General features: G+C 32.2%; 1 protein-coding gene and 1 pseudogene across 2 annotated transcripts; one reads left to right on the top strand and one right to left on the bottom strand.

The window, feature by feature from the left end:
• Positions 1-7,378: 7,378 nt before the first annotated feature.
• Positions 7,379-8,655, top strand: LOC123203467 (annotated as a pseudogene).
• Positions 8,656-8,658: 3 nt separating this feature from the next.
• On the bottom strand, positions 8,659-16,094 carry LOC123203151 (disease resistance protein RPV1-like). Of its 2 annotated transcripts, XR_006499213.1 has the most exons (9): positions 15,511-16,094; positions 13,840-14,911; positions 13,355-13,654; positions 12,084-13,262; positions 11,209-11,969; positions 10,267-10,389; positions 9,967-10,169; positions 8,948-9,037; positions 8,659-8,842 (listed from the first exon to the last, which is right to left on the bottom strand). XR_006499213.1 is itself a non-coding variant. In XM_044619345.1 (7 exons), the coding sequence occupies exons 1-7, from the start codon at positions 15,984-15,986 to the stop codon at positions 10,022-10,024; spliced, it is 4,059 nt and encodes a 1,352-aa protein (XP_044475280.1). In that variant the 5' UTR covers positions 15,987-16,094; the 3' UTR covers positions 9,769-10,021. The 2 variants fall into 2 exon arrangements, 1 of the variants encoding a protein (XP_044475280.1); XM_044619345.1 differs by lacking the exons at positions 8,659-8,842; positions 8,948-9,037 and having other exon boundaries at positions 9,769-10,169.
• Between the last annotated feature and the right edge of the window lie 1,963 nt (positions 16,095-18,057).

The following is an 18,057-nucleotide window of genomic DNA, read 5'->3' as shown; positions in this document are numbered from 1 at the left end:
AATTGAGTCAGCGACATGGAATTAACTTCACAAGAATTTCCTAAAGTGTTCAAGGATCTTAAAGGCTTGTTACCTAACGAGAGCAAGACCATCACATACCCTACAACTAGGAAGTGGCCTAGTTAGTGTTTGACCTTTTAGTTACCCATACTTCTAAATGAGTGACAAGTTTCAACAATGTTGGAACGAGGTCTCATTTGACAAAACCAAAGCCTCTTCTCATCCCCTGTCCTTTGAGTAAAAAAGAATGATAGCTTGTGGCTTTTTGGTGTTAACTATCAATCTTTTAACAAAGTCACCATTAAGGACAAATTTCTAATTCTGGTTTTCAAAGAATTCTTGGCTGAATTACATGGTGCCAAATGTTTTATCAAGCTAGATTTATGTTCAAGGTACCATTAAATTCATATGATAGAGGAAGACATTGCAAAAATAGCTTTTCAAACACACCATGAACACTTCGAATTCATGGGAATGCCTTTTGATCATTCTAATACTCCTTCAACATTTCAAGTAATCATGAACTCAATTTTTTAACAGTACTTCAGAAAGTTTATTTTAGTATTTTTTGATGATATTTTAATCTATAGTCAAGAATGGAATGAACATCTAAGTCATGTAAAAATTGTTTTCTCGATGTTAAGAGAAACTAAGTTGATCATAAAGGAAAGAAAAATGCTGATTTGCTAGAGAACAAATTAATTATTTGAGACATGTAATCAGATCTCATGGAGTACCTAAGAAGAATGAGGCCATGGCAAGTTGGTTAAAAACCATGAATGTGAAAGAGCTAATGGGTTTTCTCAACCTAACTAGATATTACCGTTGTTTCATAGTAGGCAATGACGTTATCGCTCGATCGTTGACTGAAATGCTTAAGAAAAATGCCTTTCAGTGGAACCAAGCTTCATACACTTCTGTCCACAGGCTCAAAGAGGCTTTGACAAAGAGTCTAGTCCTCACTTTATTAGATTTTTCCATTCCATTCATTGTGGAATGTGATGCATCCAACATAGGCATTGGCACAATCTATATGCAAAATAAGCGAGCTATAACATACTTAAGTTCTAGTCTTAAAGGAAAAAACCTTTCCCTCTCCACTTATCAGAAAAAAATTGATGGTGTTGGTCCTTATAGTGAAAAAATGGTGTCCTTACCTCCTTGAAAGATACTTTATTGAGAAAATTGACCATCATAGCCTTGAGTATTTGTGGGAAAGAAAAATAGCCATTGAAACACAACAAAAATGGATTATTTAGCTTTTAGGGTACGACTTCAATATTATGTATAAATAAAAGATGACTACCATTGTTGTTGATGCCTTATCCCAAAAGGAACAAGAAGCTAAAGTTTTGATCTCTCACTTTACAGTTGTAACACCCATAGGTACATCCAAAGACATTTTAGTCTTTGCCTTGACATTTAATCGACTTAATAATGAAGTTTTCAGCGGGTGCACACTCATATATGTTGGTATACATGGTCATGCATTGTCGACAAAGTTTGAAATTAAGATAAAATAAGAATCATAAAAATATTAGAGACTGTCTTAGTAGCTATAATGTCATACACACCCATTTACTTCAAATACATGCTCTTATATTGAGTTTTACAGTGAAAATAAAAAGGAGTATTTAACTTAATTTTAATTTTTTTTATGCCCTAGCTGCACACTAGAAAAGAGAGGAAAGAGAGAGGAGATTATTTGTTCGTTGAAGGAAACTGCCAATCACCAAAAATCCTATTGCCACGTGAAAATTAGTGCATTCTAAGGAGGACAAGTAAGTGTGGTGACTTCTTAATTGATTTTCTTGAAGAATTATGCTTTGTGATAATTGATTGATTGTGGTTGTGTTGTTGAGCTTGCTGTGATGATTATTAACTTAGCGATAATGAGATTTATTTGTTGAATATATGATTATTTGATTATATATATGTGAATATAGTGATTGAATGGAAGAATGTTTAATTAACTTGAGTTTAAATGCTATGATATGATATTATAAGTGAATATATATGTTTTTGGTTATGAAATGAACATTAGGATGCATAGAGACTAGTTAAAGAACCCTCGTATGCCTTTGAATTGTCAAAAATCAGTCGGAATGTTTAGAAACTCATAAGGGCAAAGTGTAGATCACAATACATTCCCGTGTATAAGCATAAAAAGAAACATAGGTGGTGTAAGGCAACATCATGCACTCAACACCGAGATGCATTAGCCATATAGTTTAGTTTAGTTCATGTGTCCATGGTAAGGGATATGGCCTTTTAGTTATTTTTTCATGTAGTTAGTGAGACGCGTCATAAATATATCCATGGTAGGGGCTATCCGAAGATGGTTTTCAAATAGTAGTCTTGTAGCTAGTATATGTGGTAAATGAGAGATTATGACAAGATTTCCCATTTGACCATGGTATCATAATTAGCTAGTCCAATAGACTGCATGGGATGTGTGCAAGGCACGATAGTCAGTAGACATACAAGGTGTCATTTGCTTTCACCATGCCATCAAATTTGTCGAGATTAGCTTAGGTCTTAGCAACCTTTGTTGACAAGCCTCAGTTTCAAGGAGTACCTCACAAAAACTTACTGCTTGTTTTTATGGTCCATTAAAAGTAATCCAAAAAATAAGCAAAGTGGCATACAAACTATATTTGTGTCAAACTAGTCTTATACACCCTATCTTCCACATGTCCTTACTTAAGAAACATGTGGACACCAATGAAAATGCCACCCTAACTCTTCTGGAGTATGAAAATAATTTCTTTGGTGTTTTTAAACAACCAAAGAACATTTTGGTTGCTCACGGTAAAGGATGGAGGTAAGAAGTGTTTGTCAAATGGCAAGGCTATGATGAATCGAAAACTTCATGGGTTAGTCGAAGAAACTTCTACCTAGATTACCCCAATTTCCTATTTCTTTGAGGATAAGGTTTTTTTAAGGGGGAGGAAGTTGTTACAATCCACATTTATAGTTCACAAACATTCCCTCAAATGCAGACATGCAAGACAAAATATTCTCTTTATAAGACTTAGTCTCTCATATGTAAATAAAATGTGAGGAAGTTGCACATTCGTCTCACCAACTCTCTTAGTTTTGCTGAAGACTAGACTTATTCCACAAAGCAAATTAATTATCTTCAAATTAGTTTCGGTACAAACATGGTCATGTAGGATTGTAGGACTTGTGATATTTTAATTTATCCTATTTTGTAACGTTGGCTTGCATGTATATACAAGGATGCAAGACTAGTGAATAAAGGCATGCTATTCCATTCCAGTTAATTTACTTACAACAGACATAACTATTGCAGTTCCTTTCTCCACAATAGATATAATTACTACATTTTCTTTTTCTATTCCAGAATAGCTCATCGACAATTTGTTAGAGTCGCAAGGAGAGGTTGAGGCCGAGGCCATGGATTCGATTGTGATCATAATAGGGAACCTTTAAGAAAGACATTTGAACAACATACCTTTTTAATTCATGATGATCACTACCGTTAAAATACGCCACAAAATGGCCCTTTGAGCTCTTGTAATACTTCTTTCTTCAAACTCATCAATTGTCTTTGCATAGTTGTTACACCAAAGAGACAATAAAAGTGTGATTTTTAGAGAATAAGTAAAGTCAAAGAAAATGAAGCTAAGTTCTTCTATAAAATTTGGAGTGTGGCCAAAAATACCCATAAGTTTCTATGCGCTGGAAGAGTGCATATATCTTTAAGCTCCAACTGCTTCTAGAGGCAAGTAGAGCCGCAGTTGGAGCTTCATGTGAAGCTACTTATCAAAGAAAACAAAACCTCTCCTATACCTTCATTAAGTGAGGGAGAAAAAAAAGACATTGCAAATGATCAAACAAAGTGAATCGATCATATTAAATATGTAAAATCTTAAATTTTATACTAGATTAATAAAAAGTTTAATTTTGATATATTATTAGTAAATTTCAAACTCATAACCTCTTTGTTATTTGGTTGCCCCACTCTCGCCATTAGGAGTTAAACAAATTGTATCTCTTCAAATTAATTTGCCAACGATTTTGATTAATTTACTTTTTTTTTAAATGTGTTATTTTATTGTTCACTTAAAAGAAGAAACATACTTTTAAAAAAAACTATGATGTAATCAATACATCACCCCTTCATTTCACATAATATATTTACTTACAAATAAATTTACACGTGTTGTCTTATGTTAATTAAATTTAGAATGAAAAATCACTTTACTTTTAGTATTTTTAAATAAGCATTTTCTAAAAACTCCACATGTTTTGTGAATACCCAAAAAATACAATCATAACACCTATTTCAGTCAAATTGTCAATTAAAGTTAATAGACACAAATATATTTTGATATTCCACTAATTAGGGTTTATTTTTGTTTTTTTATAAGGTTGAATTGATGAGATTATTGATAGATATTGAATATTAGATTTTAATTAAGTATAGGGATGAATTTTGATGCTAAGTTTTTGATTGTAGGATGAGAATTTTAATTAAAAATTTGTTTGGGGATGAATAAGTAATTTTTTAAAGTTTGTTGGATGATTAAAATATTTGTATACATTTTTAAAGCGTGACTTAATACAATAAGGGGCATATAACAAATTTAATTAAAAGGTAAAAAAATCCCTAGATATTAAATAGATTTTCAATTGATAGATTATTGAATCAAAATTAGTCTCTTGAAATCTAAATGGATAATTAGCATGATAATTTCGTTACCTTTGACAGAGCCAAATGATTATTTTTGCTCAAGATTTGACAAAATGATCATTCCATTCTTTAAGTTGGAATAAGTTTACTCATTCTATTTGCTAAATTTGTTAAAAAAACTATTAAAATTTTTGTAAAATTATTAGAAAGACAAAATAATAATAATAATAATAATAATAATAATAACTAAATAACACTTTGCCCAATTTTTTAAAAATATTTTGTACCTTAATTTATATTAATTTTAATTAAAAATAATAAAAAATTATTAGTACAAAAATAAATTGAATGTCAATAATATATAATTATATGTTTAAAGGGTGAACAATAATTTTTAAAAATGTTAATAAAATTTTAAGAGGTGAAAATATTGAAAATTTCAATATTCGTTTTAATTGTTTTAAAAAAGATATTTATACCCTTAAAAAATTGAAGAGTGTGTAATAAATTAGGGTGTAAATATCATTTTATAAACGTTATAATTATATTTTTAAAATATATAAAGTGGATATATGATGATTTTGAAAACAAGATAAGACTAATATCTATTTAACCCTTATAAGTTTGAAAAAATAATATTTATACCCTATAATACTATTCATAATTCAGTCGGACGAATGTGTTACTATAATATTTTAAACTCTAACTATTACACACCAGAAACTAGACTACTATGATTTGGTTATAAGTCATCGTTATTCGAAGAATTCATTGATCAATTCCCATTTTACTTTTCTTCTTCAACAAAATAATAATAATAATAAAAATGTAAAACAAATGTACAAGTCTACAGTCTAAAAGTCTCAAAACCAAAACCTAGAGATCTGTCTAAAGAGAAGAAACCCAACCCAACTAAGAATCGAAGTCTCAAATGAGATTCTCAAGTGGGTTGTGCCCAATTCAGAGAGAAATACAAGAGTCAAGTTCTGGAGTTGGTGGATAATAGTATTGGTAGGCTGTGATCCACATCTTAATTTATTTGTCAATCCTTTCGGTTTGGTTTTATGGTCTTATTCCTCTAATCTTTCAATAATCTATTTGGTTTCAAAGCAACATTAGAGTAGCACAATGCTTACAAAGTTTAATAGACCTAGGATAGGATTCAAGACATTGACAATCGGCACTAGGTTTTCTCATGGAAAGTTTTAGGGTAATTTAGTTTGCAAGTTTGGGATCTCCCATATGTAGACAATTTATATGATTTCAAATAACTTATACATTAACATCAGAAATTACCAAAATCAATCTTAAGGTAGACCTGGCCACGGTTCATGAACCGCCGGTTCACGGTTCGAAAACATAAGGACCCTGAACCAAAACTGTAACAGGACGGTTCGTCCACGGTTCGGAACCGCCGGTTCTGGTTCATGGCCCCGGTTTCGGTTTGGAACCGACGGTTTCTGTTTGAAACCGATATTGAACAGTCAATTCTAATACATAATCTTGATTTAATTTTTAAATTATTAATTACAATAATTGAAAATTAAAAGAAAGACTTGGACTTAATTACAATAAATAAAATTAATTATATAAATAAATTATATGATTAATTATAAAAGATAATAAAAAAATAATAAATAAAATTAATTATAGAAATAAATTCTATAATTAATTATGAATTGTATAAAAAAAATTGAAATTGAAATTGAAATTAATAAAAAATTAAGAAAGAATTTAATTAAATTTAAGAAAATTTGATTGAATTGAAAGATTGAGAAAGTATTAAGAGTTTAAAGAATGAGAATGAGAGTTTGAAGGATTGAGTGAGAGATTGGAGAGATTGAAATTTGAGAGAATGAAATTTGAAGGGGTATATATAGGAAAAAAACTTTTTTAAAAAAAATTAAAAAGAGGGGGGTGAATTGAGATTCAGAGAAATTACAGGGGAAGTCCCCTGCAATTTTCCCTTCAAGCCAACGGTTCCCTGCGCAGGGAACCATTGGCTTTTTTAAAAAAATTCAAAAAAAATTCAAATTTTTTTCAGTTCAACACAGTAAACCGCCGGTTCATAAACCGGTGTGAACCGGCGGTTTCACGGTTCCAATTTATGTGAACCGGAACCGAACCGTAGAACCACGGTTTCGGTTCCGGTTCAGTCCGGTTCCGGTTCCGGTTTTAGGAGGGCCGGTTTCGGTCCGGTTCACGGGCCAAACCGGCCCGTGGCCAGGTCTATCTTAAGGTGTCATTGTACATTTTGTTGATTTTTTTAAATCCTTTTCCCTTTTCATCTATAGTGAATTTTGGGCCTTTTACAGAAAGTATAAGTGTCTAATCTGTCTTTGCTTTTTGTGCCAAATGTATAGGCATTTCTGAGTGAATAGAAAACTTCTACATGTTTTTCGTTAAATATAATGCAATATGGTGAGATGTTAGATGACTTTCCCATGTAGTGGAATGAAGAAGTCAAATGGTATTGTGTTCACAAGCCTTATATCTTATCATGGATTAGAGAATTTTTTTGTCACATTTACAACATTCTACCCTGCTTAGAGTAGACTGAAATATTCATTTGATTGAAAGAGTGAAGATCCTCATATAACATTGGTATTGACAATGTTGTTTAATGTAACAACTTACTGGTTTCTTTTGTCTTGATTTTCCATCTGAAGTTCTTGTTTTGTGGTTTTCAACTGTTAACATTTTTATAAGCATTGTCCAATGTCCTCTGTTGTACAAGTTGACTCAGTGGTTTGTACAAATAACTGTTTGTTTTGCATTTTGCGTCATCATTTTCTACTGTTTATGCTAACAAACTTCAATGCATTCCTTATATTTTTTCAGAGACGTAAAGGTGATCCACTTTGAGTATGCATGGACCTTGAAGCTGGTAGAAAGCGTTCATATCTTGAGGATATATTTATTAGTTATCATGCTAAAGATGATGTGCAGTCAACGTATGATGGTGCGCTCTTTCACAATGGTCGAAATTATCAGGTCTCATCTTACAAGAACAATGTAAGTGTTAGCTAAAGTTATTTGCTTCTTTTGAAGTTTCCACGGATTTTGTCAACAAATTATACCATTAACTTTTTTCCTTTTTCTGAAGGATACAATTGTTTATTGGTCTTCATCACGCCGTCTTCCTCAAAGAAATCGACTGGCGAAAAATCTCCTGAGCTTGCTGCCTCACCATTCGTTTGGCAAGTGCTTGAACAATGTTGGTGGCCCAGACATGGCTCTTTCTATCTATCCTGACTGCAACAATGATGCCAGCGTCAAGCCAAGACGGTGGGATCATTTACATTGTGCTATGTCTCACTACAAATTTGTACTAGCTGTCGAGAACACCATGACACAGAGTTATGTGACAGAGAAACTATTTTACGCTCTAGATTTCTGGTTCAGTTCCCATCTATTTCGGAGCCCCAAATGTTTGGGATTTTGTCCCACCACACTCAATAATAGATGGAACTAAATTCAGATCCTTAGAATCATTAGCTTCTTATGTCAAGGGCCTAGCTAATGACCCTGTGGCCTATGCAGAGTACCATGCTTGGAGAAGATGTGGTGTCTTGGGTAACTATGGAAAGACTCGTGCAGCAAGCCTCAATACATTGCCTTGCCGGCTGTGTGAGGTTGTTAGCAGAAAAGGTGGGAGAAATGCAAGAGCTAAGTGAAATTTTGCCTATTTTTAGTTTGTTTGGGTTTGCTTCTGGATGGTAGAATGATTGTTGGTGGAAGGTGTATACAGGCTAGATTGAGAGGATGTACACAGAAAAGGTTAAAAAGAATACAAGTGGTTCTTTTACATTGAAAGAATGCCAACATTAGCCTAGAACTAACATATTCATATAAATTGTTGAAATTGTATGTCTTCAAAGGGTGAAAACGGGAGGGAATCAACTATTGTACGAAAACAATAATATTAGTTCTTGGAAATTAAACGATCGATAGTATGTTTGAAGCTTGCAATATTAAATGGTCAATCAAATGCAGGATTCTTCAGAAACATGATGATTTTGATTCCAAATGAAAAGTTTATTCAGATTAGCTTTGCAAATTGCGTAGTCTGGGCATCAGAATTTCTAAAGGTATTATTATACCATTATCTGGTTTGTGAAACTTCACACTGATGTCATTATACCATCAGAACTTGAAGAGTTACTCCTTAATTCTTTGAACCTGCATCATAACATAGACTTTCTTAAGATTTAAGGCAAGACTTCAAAAACACAACATCAAATAAATAGAAATCAAAAGCTATCAATATTATCAAAATTTTCGTACCTTTTGCCATGGTTTGGTGCTTTGGATCTTGACAGTCTTCAACTCTGGAGGTCTATTTTGAAGATCATTCATTGTATCCATCTCTATTGTCTGTTAGTCAAAATTACCATGTATCCATGTAAATTAGCTTAGTTCCTTCATAGTAAAATTTAAAATCAATGCCAGAAACACTAAATTACATGTAAGGGGCGAAATTACTCTGTTTGTTCAGTGAATGAGGAGCACTAAAATATAAAACATTACAGAGTACATTAATTAAAGTTCCAAAAGAAACAAAAATTTTAAGTGATGAAATCTTATATTTATAGGTCTGCTCTTGAATCCAATGATGAGATGTACCCATTTTTTGAGAGCCTTAATCTGTTTCTTCAGGGCTTCTTCTTCCTCTTCAACAGGTTTCTTTTTCTCTTCACGGGAAAGATCAAGAGTATTATTTGTTAGAAAATTCTTAATTTTGGTTTTAAAAAACGTATAATTGAGTAGTTCAATGATAATTTATAAATAGACTCGTAATACCCTTAAAGCCCTTTATGTTTATTAAACCATTGATGAGGTCTAATAACTTATTACATATAACATGTTACTTCAATGTAGATTGAAAGATACTATAACAATTTGGTTAGGTCTATTATTTGAAACTATAACAATTTTGTTAATTGAAAACCGTAATTCAAAGAGATTTCAAGGAAAAAATACCTGTTACTTCAATATAGATAATTTCGACAGCTTTACAAATTCAGATTACATAACATATCAAATATTTCTATACTCTATTATTTATTAATTCGGTATTTTTATAACTTTTGTATAAATTATGCAGATTAAAAATGTATAATTATATTTGTTCATGTAAATCAAATCTTACATGTGGCATCTAAGCTGTACGCATTGGGTTATAATACAAATAAAAGCATCCAAATAATAGACATAATTCAAGTCCTTAAGCACACAGCCAAATGCAAGCGCATATTAAGCTTGAATTCAAATATGCTTTCTTTGCTTAGAACAGAGATGAGTACCTCAGCAGCTTCCCTTCTCATATGATTTGAATTCTTTAGTTTTCATCCATCTTCATCATAAAATTATGCAGCAACATACATTATCTTTTGCCCCATCATTGTCTCCAGGGCTCGGTATAGGTGTGGCTTCCACATGCGAATGAGAATCCTTTTCAGTAGACTCTTCCTCTTCTTCCTTATGTTGAACTCCATTCAATGCAGAACTTCTCACATCCAAATCGATGATAGAGCAAAACAACAAAGGTATACCAATAATCATGATCAAACAATTGATATATGAAATAAATCAAACCAACTCACATATATGTAAGATTGAGTTCATGATTCCTGTGCTTGAGCACTTCCCTCGGCAGAAGCTCCAATTCCCCTTTTTCAGTCATGCAGTCCGTCACTGGTTGGCTGACTATGGAAGGCCCCAATCGTCTTTTGAGTTGCGACAATATGGTTGGTGAGAGAGACCAAAACAATATATTCTTTAAAGATTGAGTTCATGATTCTACTAATAATAACACTAATCATATATTACAAATTTGAATTATGAGAATTCCAAGTACACGTCAATGGGCTGGGTCGGGCCGGCCCTAAGCCCATACAGTAATGGGCCTCAAGAAGAGCCGACCCATTTAAAGAATTTTTAAAAAATTTTAATTAAAAAATTTAAATATAAATTATTTTTCAATTATTAAAATGGAAGACAGTACCTCAAACATTTTATTTAAAATATCTCATTTGTGATGGAAGAATGTCGTGGTTACATAATCAAAAATATTATAAATTTATAACATAGTACAAATAAATTAATTTACATACTGTATAATTACAAATATAAATTAAATATATATACCACACCATTTATTTACTCATCCTCAACATCTAAATTTTTGAATTTATTTGACATTTGATTCATTTAATATTGAATCTATTTGTTATATTTTGTAATGACAAAATTAAAATGAAAATAAAATTATAAACACAAAGAATTATTATTTATAAATTCAGATAGTTTTTGAAAGAGAGTTGATGAGATAAAATGAGATTGAGAATATAATGAAAGAATTGAGATTGAGAGATTTGTAAATAAAATTAGAAATAAAAAAATTTGGATTGGTTTATATAGAAAAAAATTAAAAAATTAAAAAAAAATTGCCACAAGCATGAAAATGGTATAGACATAAAGAAAGCATTACATAATTATACGCAGTTAAGAAGGTGTATATATATGTAAGTTATGTAATTACATACCTTGAGCTGGATTCGCCTTTATAGAAATTTGAAGATTTAAATCCACGTTCTTCATCATAGATGGAACGTCCTGATCCTTTCATAATTTCCTCCAACTCATCAGTGAACAATAAACGAATCCCACACTTCTTTATATTTTTTATCCAATTTTTCTTTGTAGATCCAGAACCATATAAGGGATAGAAAAAGAAACTGGCTTCCTTATCACAAGCGAAATTAAAATCTTCTGTGTGAAATATCTCCCATATAATGCGGTCATATATCACTAATACATGGTCTGACTTAACACACTTGGTCAAAAGATAAGTCTCTTCACCACCGCCATGACGGTCGCTATAAGGGCCAGTCCGTCGCAACAAACTACCAACACCAAAGAAATTACACTGATCAGAATTATCTTCGACTTCAACAATGAAACAAAAGGCAAGACCCAGAACCTTCTCATTGAATGAACCTTGTGGTAACTTAATATCTGATCCGCTACTTTGAATGTTAAACCATTCCGGAATGTCACTTCCAGGGTAACAAATTTCAACTTCTCGCTTGAGACGAAATGATCCACTACTTCGAATGTTTAACCGTTCTGGAATGTCACTTCCAGCAGGGTAAGAAATTCCAAATTGTTGGAAGGGAATAACTGATCCACTACTTTGAATGTTAAACCATTCCGGAATGTCACTTCCAAGATAACAAATTCCAGCTTCAAGATTGACCACAATTGATTGAGGGTAACAAAATTCAGATTTTCGCTTGGGAGATACCTAATACATTACATAAAACTGGTTATTACTAAAATTGTTGATTTAACATCATTTTTTTCCTTCAGATCAGAAAAAGAAATTGAAATCATATGGAAATGAGAGATAGAATGATACCTTATATGCGAAGTGGTAAATTTTACTTGAGAACGTATTCAATATAGAACCAAATAAAATGTTTCTGATTGCGTCCCAATCCAGACTGACGCAATTGAACAAGTTCAGTGTCCTTCTATCAGGTCCTGGAGTTATTAGATTTGTCAAAACTGATAATTCTTTCAGCAATTTGCAACCATCTGCCAGAAGTTCTTTTATGTTGCGTGGAAGCTTTGGTAAGGATCGAAGCCTATCACAAAACCTTATGTTAAGGCTTTGTAACTTCGAAAGGTTCATGATGTTTGTTGGGATGGTCTCAAAATTGTTTCCTTCCAATTCCAGATCTACGAGTAAGGACAGATTGTCAATATTATTGGGTAACTCTGTAATGCTGCAGTAATTCAACTCTAATCTCCTTAAAAATCGCAAAGCTGATAGAGCAGTCATAACTGAAGGCAGCACTTTAACAGTAATTCCACTAGCTTCGATTCCTTCCAAGCTCTCTAACTTTCCTAAGTCATCAGGCAATCTTTCAAGTTTTGAACAACCCGAGATACAAATATATTTCAGAGAATTCAACTTACAAATGGTGTTTGGAAGACTTTCAAGGCTTGAACAATTTTTAAGACTTAATCTTATCAGAGATGATACTTTCCCAATCGATGAAGACAATTCTTTTATTGCAGTTTCATCTAAATACAACTCTAGGATCTTAGGTGGGAACTCTGGAACCATCTTTAGATTTGACAAACCAGAGAGATCAAGCCGTCGAAGAGATGTCAAATTACAAACGGTGCTTGGAAGACTTTCAAGGCTTAAGCAGTCCTTAAGATTCAGTTCAACTAGAATGGAAGAACTTTCTATGGAAGACGATAAGTTTCTAATTGCAGTTCCATCCAAACACAATCTTTTCATTTCACATGATATCCTTGGAGCAGTGATGAGATTAGAGCAACCAGAGAGAATAACATCTCTTAAAGACTCTGATTGAATGCGAATTGGAAGACAGATAAGGCTTTTGCAATTTCTTAGATTCAACTCAACAAGTTTATTGAGATTCCGAGATGGAGGAGTGATCTTAACCAAACTTGTACAGTCTTCTAGAATCAACCGCTCTAGATGTGGAGCCTTTGAAAGGTCTGGGACTTCAAGTAGATGTTCTGAGTAACTTAGGTCAATGTATTTTAAATTAGCAAGATTCTGTAACAGGAAAAAGAAATGACCAACGCAATTAAAAAAATCTAATATTTAAAATTTATGAAAGAGAATTTTCAAATGAAATCAACAAATACCTTGCTGCCCGTCCATAGTCGTTTAAGATTATTGTTTTGCATCTTAAGTACAACAAGGTTATCAGGATCAAATTCCGAAGGCAACGATTTGAAGGGGTAATAATTCCAACAGAGGCATTCTAACTCTGAGAAATCAAATTCAATGCTGTCAAAACCATGAATCTTATTATCGTCTCTCGAAGATATGTGCTTTACAACCAGGACTCTTAAATTAGTCATCTTTGAGAAAGCATGAGACTTTAAGTCTATCTCCGTCATTTCAGCCATATTAAAGAGCATGCCTCTTATTTCATCAGTTCCCTACAATCAAAATAAAATGACAAGTTAAGAGCACAATAACATGATATACCTCTAAACCCGAAACCCATTACTTCATTAACTATTCTATAGGGAAAAATGAAAAAGATACACTCCTAGTTCAAATATTTCAATATATCCCATATACAATAACATATAAATTGAAAGTTAACGTCATGTATATTTACCAGATTTTTTTTCAATACATGATATACATCATCATGATGCCACAATCGACTGCGCTGGCCAAGTTTATTGATTGACTCTTGTCGGACAATTTCCCAACCCATCTCTTGAATCAAATCATGCATTCCTATTGTGGTAAATGAAACAGATATAAGAGCTTTATCAACAAGATCTCTTATTCTAGAATGTGAACTGAATGTACCAACTAGATATTTATCCCATCCTTTAAAGAAGCATGCAATATCTAAAAATAAAATCTTCTCTTTATCAGATAATCCATCATAACTGATCTTAAGCACCTTTTGGATACCCTCATCCGGAGATTTTTGTAAATCTTCCAGTGCACTATCCCATTCAAGTTTTTCTTTACCAAGGAGATGGTTACCTAAAACTTCGAGAGCTAAAGGCAAACCTCTTGTATAACTTATAACTTTTTCTGAAAGCTTCAAGTAAACTTTAGCAATTGGATGGTTTTGTTTGAAGGCATGTCGTGTAAAAAGTCTAAGAGATTCGTCACTACCTAATCCTCCGACCTCATATATGGTAGAATCATCCAATCTACAAATTTTTAGCACTTGTTTATACCTTGCGGTTATAATGATTTGACTTCCAGAACCCAAGTCTTCAGGATCTTCAATTAATTCTTTTATTTGTTTCGAATCTGTCACATCATCAAAAACAATAAGAACTTTTTTACGTCCAAGCCTTTCTTTAGTGAATGTGTGTTTTATATCAAGGTGTTTATCCCCTAATATTGCATGTAGAAATTCCTTTTTTAAATGACGGAGTTGAGTTATACTTGATGCTTCTTCCCTAACATTTCGAGCAAAATACGAAGCTTCAAATTGACTTGAGATTTCATTGAAGACTGCTTCAGCAAGAGTCGTCTTGCCTATGCCACCCATACCCCAAAGTCCTACCTTGCATACTTTACTTGACTGATTAGACAATAAAGATTTAATTTCGTCGATCTTCATTGCTACTCCAACCAAGTTCTTATTATCGCTATAAGACTTATCATTCAAACTCCCCAAAATGCATTCAGTAATTGCGTCAACAAGTTTCGATTCAGGCCTACATTAGAAACAAAAAGGTAAAGACAACAATAACCTTATCAATAAATTAATGAAAAAGAAATAAAGACAAAGTCGGATTCCAAGAGCCCAATTTTGGTTTGGACTTTCCAAGGAAAGCTTATGCATATATTAAATAAAACTTATAGAAATACAAATTTTTTCGTGAAACTGATAATAATTTGGTTATCAATTAAAAACGCTCCTTCCGACTTCAGATAGTTTAGTTTTCTTATTGTATAAACACTCGTTCTATAATAAATTGCCAATATGGCATGTTGATATATAAAATTGATTTTACGTACATCATAAAGTAACAAAAAGCTATTTCATTTTAATAAAAGGTATAGCGTGAAATCTAAGGATAATTTGATTAACAAATAAATTAAGATAAATAATGTGGGGGAAGTTTGATTTATATAAGTTAAGCTATTTTCAAACAACTGAAATGGAATTTTGTTAAAGGAACCAAAAAAGGTTCAATTGTATAGTTGGACTTATAGAAGTTGTATTTGAATTTTATCTTTCATAATTGAAAGTGATTTTCATACAGAAGAATTATCATAATAATAATAATATCAAAGCACAAAAAGCACCCACCTGATGGAATTTGAATCAAAGCCAGATAGATTGGCTGCTTCCGTCAAAGCATTCCTCCATCTCTGCAACATCTCTTTTTCCTCCATATATTTTACTTCATGCTGGCCAAATGCATCTCCATAAGTCCCTGATTGCTTCCTTACGACTGATGGATCTACATGATAGAACACTGGAATCACAATCTGACCGTACACTCTCTTGCAATTGAGGATCTCAACAAGTTCTTGGAGGCACCATGTAGAAGAAGCATAACCTTTCGAGAAAATGATGATTGAAATCTTTGATCCACTAATCGCATTCAAAAGAGATGGTGAAATCCCATCTCCTCTTACAAGTTGATCATCGATGAAAGTAACAATCTTTCTCCGACACAAAGCTGCATTGAGGTGGCTGGTAAAATTGTCTCGAGTGTCCTCACCTCTGAAACTGAGGAAAACATCATACTTCACTTGAGAAGAAGAAGAAGAAGAAGCCATCGCAGTTAATTGAAGTAACAAGACTATTTCTTCTCACAGAGTTACAAGTTTATTTGTATATTTTTTTCCTGGGTTCAATTTCTTTGCTTTTTCTCGGGAAATTAATAGAGTGACCGACATCCTTTCCCACCCGAAAGTCAAAGGGTTATATCTAAAAGACCAATTTAAATAACGAAATATTCTCGAAACTTTCCCCAACTCAATGGGGTAAATTGACATATTTTAGTAGAGTGAAATACAATTTTTTTTAAAGCACAATCTGAGATAGTATAAATAAAAATTTTTCATGCAAAATATAACCTTGTTAATGAAACAATAATATTATAAGATAAATTATTATTGTATTTGTACTTTTTTATTTTTCAAAGTTATCATAATATCATATCATTTTAAATCAACAAAAATTTAAAATAATATTTTAAATATTCAAATTATATAAAAAAATTTTTATTTTTATTTCTTTTTAACCTCACCCTTTCTTTCTCTTTTCCTATAATAAAAGTGTCTTTATTACATAATTATATATTAGAAGTAAACATAGTTTTTGAAAATATTGTAGGTTTTTTTGAAATTTTTATGGGTTGTTAAAAAGTTACGAAAAAGTTTGGATAAATTTTTGAAATATTTTATGCCTTCTCATAGTTTTAAAAATGATAATTACACACCCAAAACTTAAATAGAATGCAAAAACTTATGGGTATGAATGTCATATTACAACTATTGAGACCATATAGTAGTTTTAAAATATATAGGGATTTGAAAAAAAAATTTAGAGATTGATTTATGAGTTTGGAAACTTTTTTAAAGATTAAATTATCATATTTAACATGTTTGAGTCTGATATAAAGATTTTTTTTAAATTTTTTGTTTCAAAATTAATAGATGGTAAAATTACTATTTTGTCATTACATCATTATTTGTTTTTAATGAAATTTAATTTTGGATGAGAAAGTGTTATTGTGCCAACTAGGGGTGAAATTAAAAGTGTTTGATAAGAAATAATATACGAAGTTATTCCCTATTTTAATCATTGAAAAATAATAGATTTTACTAGAAAATCGTTAAAAATGAGTATCTATTATTTAATTTCAGTACATGAGTTCATCACACGTCTTTTCAAATTTAGAAATTAGACATAAACTTCTCCTAATAATTTTTCTCTTTGTTTGTTTTCTATATTCATTTTGCGCGTAAGTTTACTTAGATAGTAGGATACACATTTATTATTAGACCTTAAAGTGATTTCAAGGCTAGAAGCTAAAAGGATTTTAGCTTCAAAATTCAAAGAGAGATTAAGCAACTGAATAGGATGCTTGGAGTATTTCAATTTTGAGCATAAACAACTGTTAGTATGAGAGTTTTAAAAATTTGTTAATTTACTTTAGTATGTAATTGGCAAAAAGTTAATTGTTTAGTTAATTATATTTGCTAGATTTGTCATTCCTATATATTCCTAGAGGTACATACAAGTTCCCATGCTAGCAAATTTTCCACAGGTCTAGACTGAACAATTGTGTAGGATCTAGGGCTGGATTCGAGCCGAGCCGAGCTCGGCTCGCAGCCAGCTCGGGCTCGGCTAGCAGCCAGCTCGGGCTCGGCTCGGTTTTTTAATGGCCGGCTCGAGTTCGACTCGAGCCGAATTCAGCTCGGCTCGAATTCTGCTCGTTTTCGGTTCGGCTCGGCTCGGCTCGTTTTTCATATCAAAACGACACCGTTTTGTGTATATATGGGGATCAAAACGACGTCGTTTTGTATAAAAAATTTTTAAAAAAATATACCGAGCCAGCTCGGGCTCGGCTCGAGCTCGATCGAGCCGAGCAGAGCCCAGCTCGTTTCAGGCTCGAATCCAGCCCTAGTAGGATCAAACTTGTATTTATTTATTTACTTAACTTATTTCATCAAACTTGTATGCACAAGCGATTGATGATTATTTACAATTTCAAAATTTTTAATTTAAAAGCTAATTTGACACCGCTTGCAAATAAGCCCTTATAAGGAGCTATTATTAATGCAAATAAACCAAGGCATAATGCATAATTCCATTAAATTGACATAATAGGGAATGACAAAA

The sequence above is a fragment of the Mangifera indica genome, chromosome 19 (genome assembly GCF_011075055.1).
Source record: "Mangifera indica cultivar Alphonso chromosome 19, CATAS_Mindica_2.1, whole genome shotgun sequence".
In the NCBI taxonomy this organism is placed as follows: domain Eukaryota; kingdom Viridiplantae; phylum Streptophyta; class Magnoliopsida; order Sapindales; family Anacardiaceae; genus Mangifera; species Mangifera indica.
This window is presented reverse-complemented; position numbering and strand designations above follow the sequence as displayed.

Coding starts and splice junctions, on each gene's coding strand:
- LOC123203151 (XM_044619345.1), bottom strand. CDS start 15,986: ATGGCTTCTTCTTCTTCTTCTTCTCAAGTGAAGTATGATGTTTTCCTC. Junction 13,655..13,839: donor ATGTATTGAAAAAAAATCTG/GTAAATATACAT, acceptor TTTTGATTGTAG/GGAACTGATGAAATAAGAGG. Junction 13,263..13,354: donor GACTATGGACGGGCAGCAAG/GTATTTGTTGAT, acceptor TTCCTGTTACAG/AATCTTGCTAATTTAAAATA.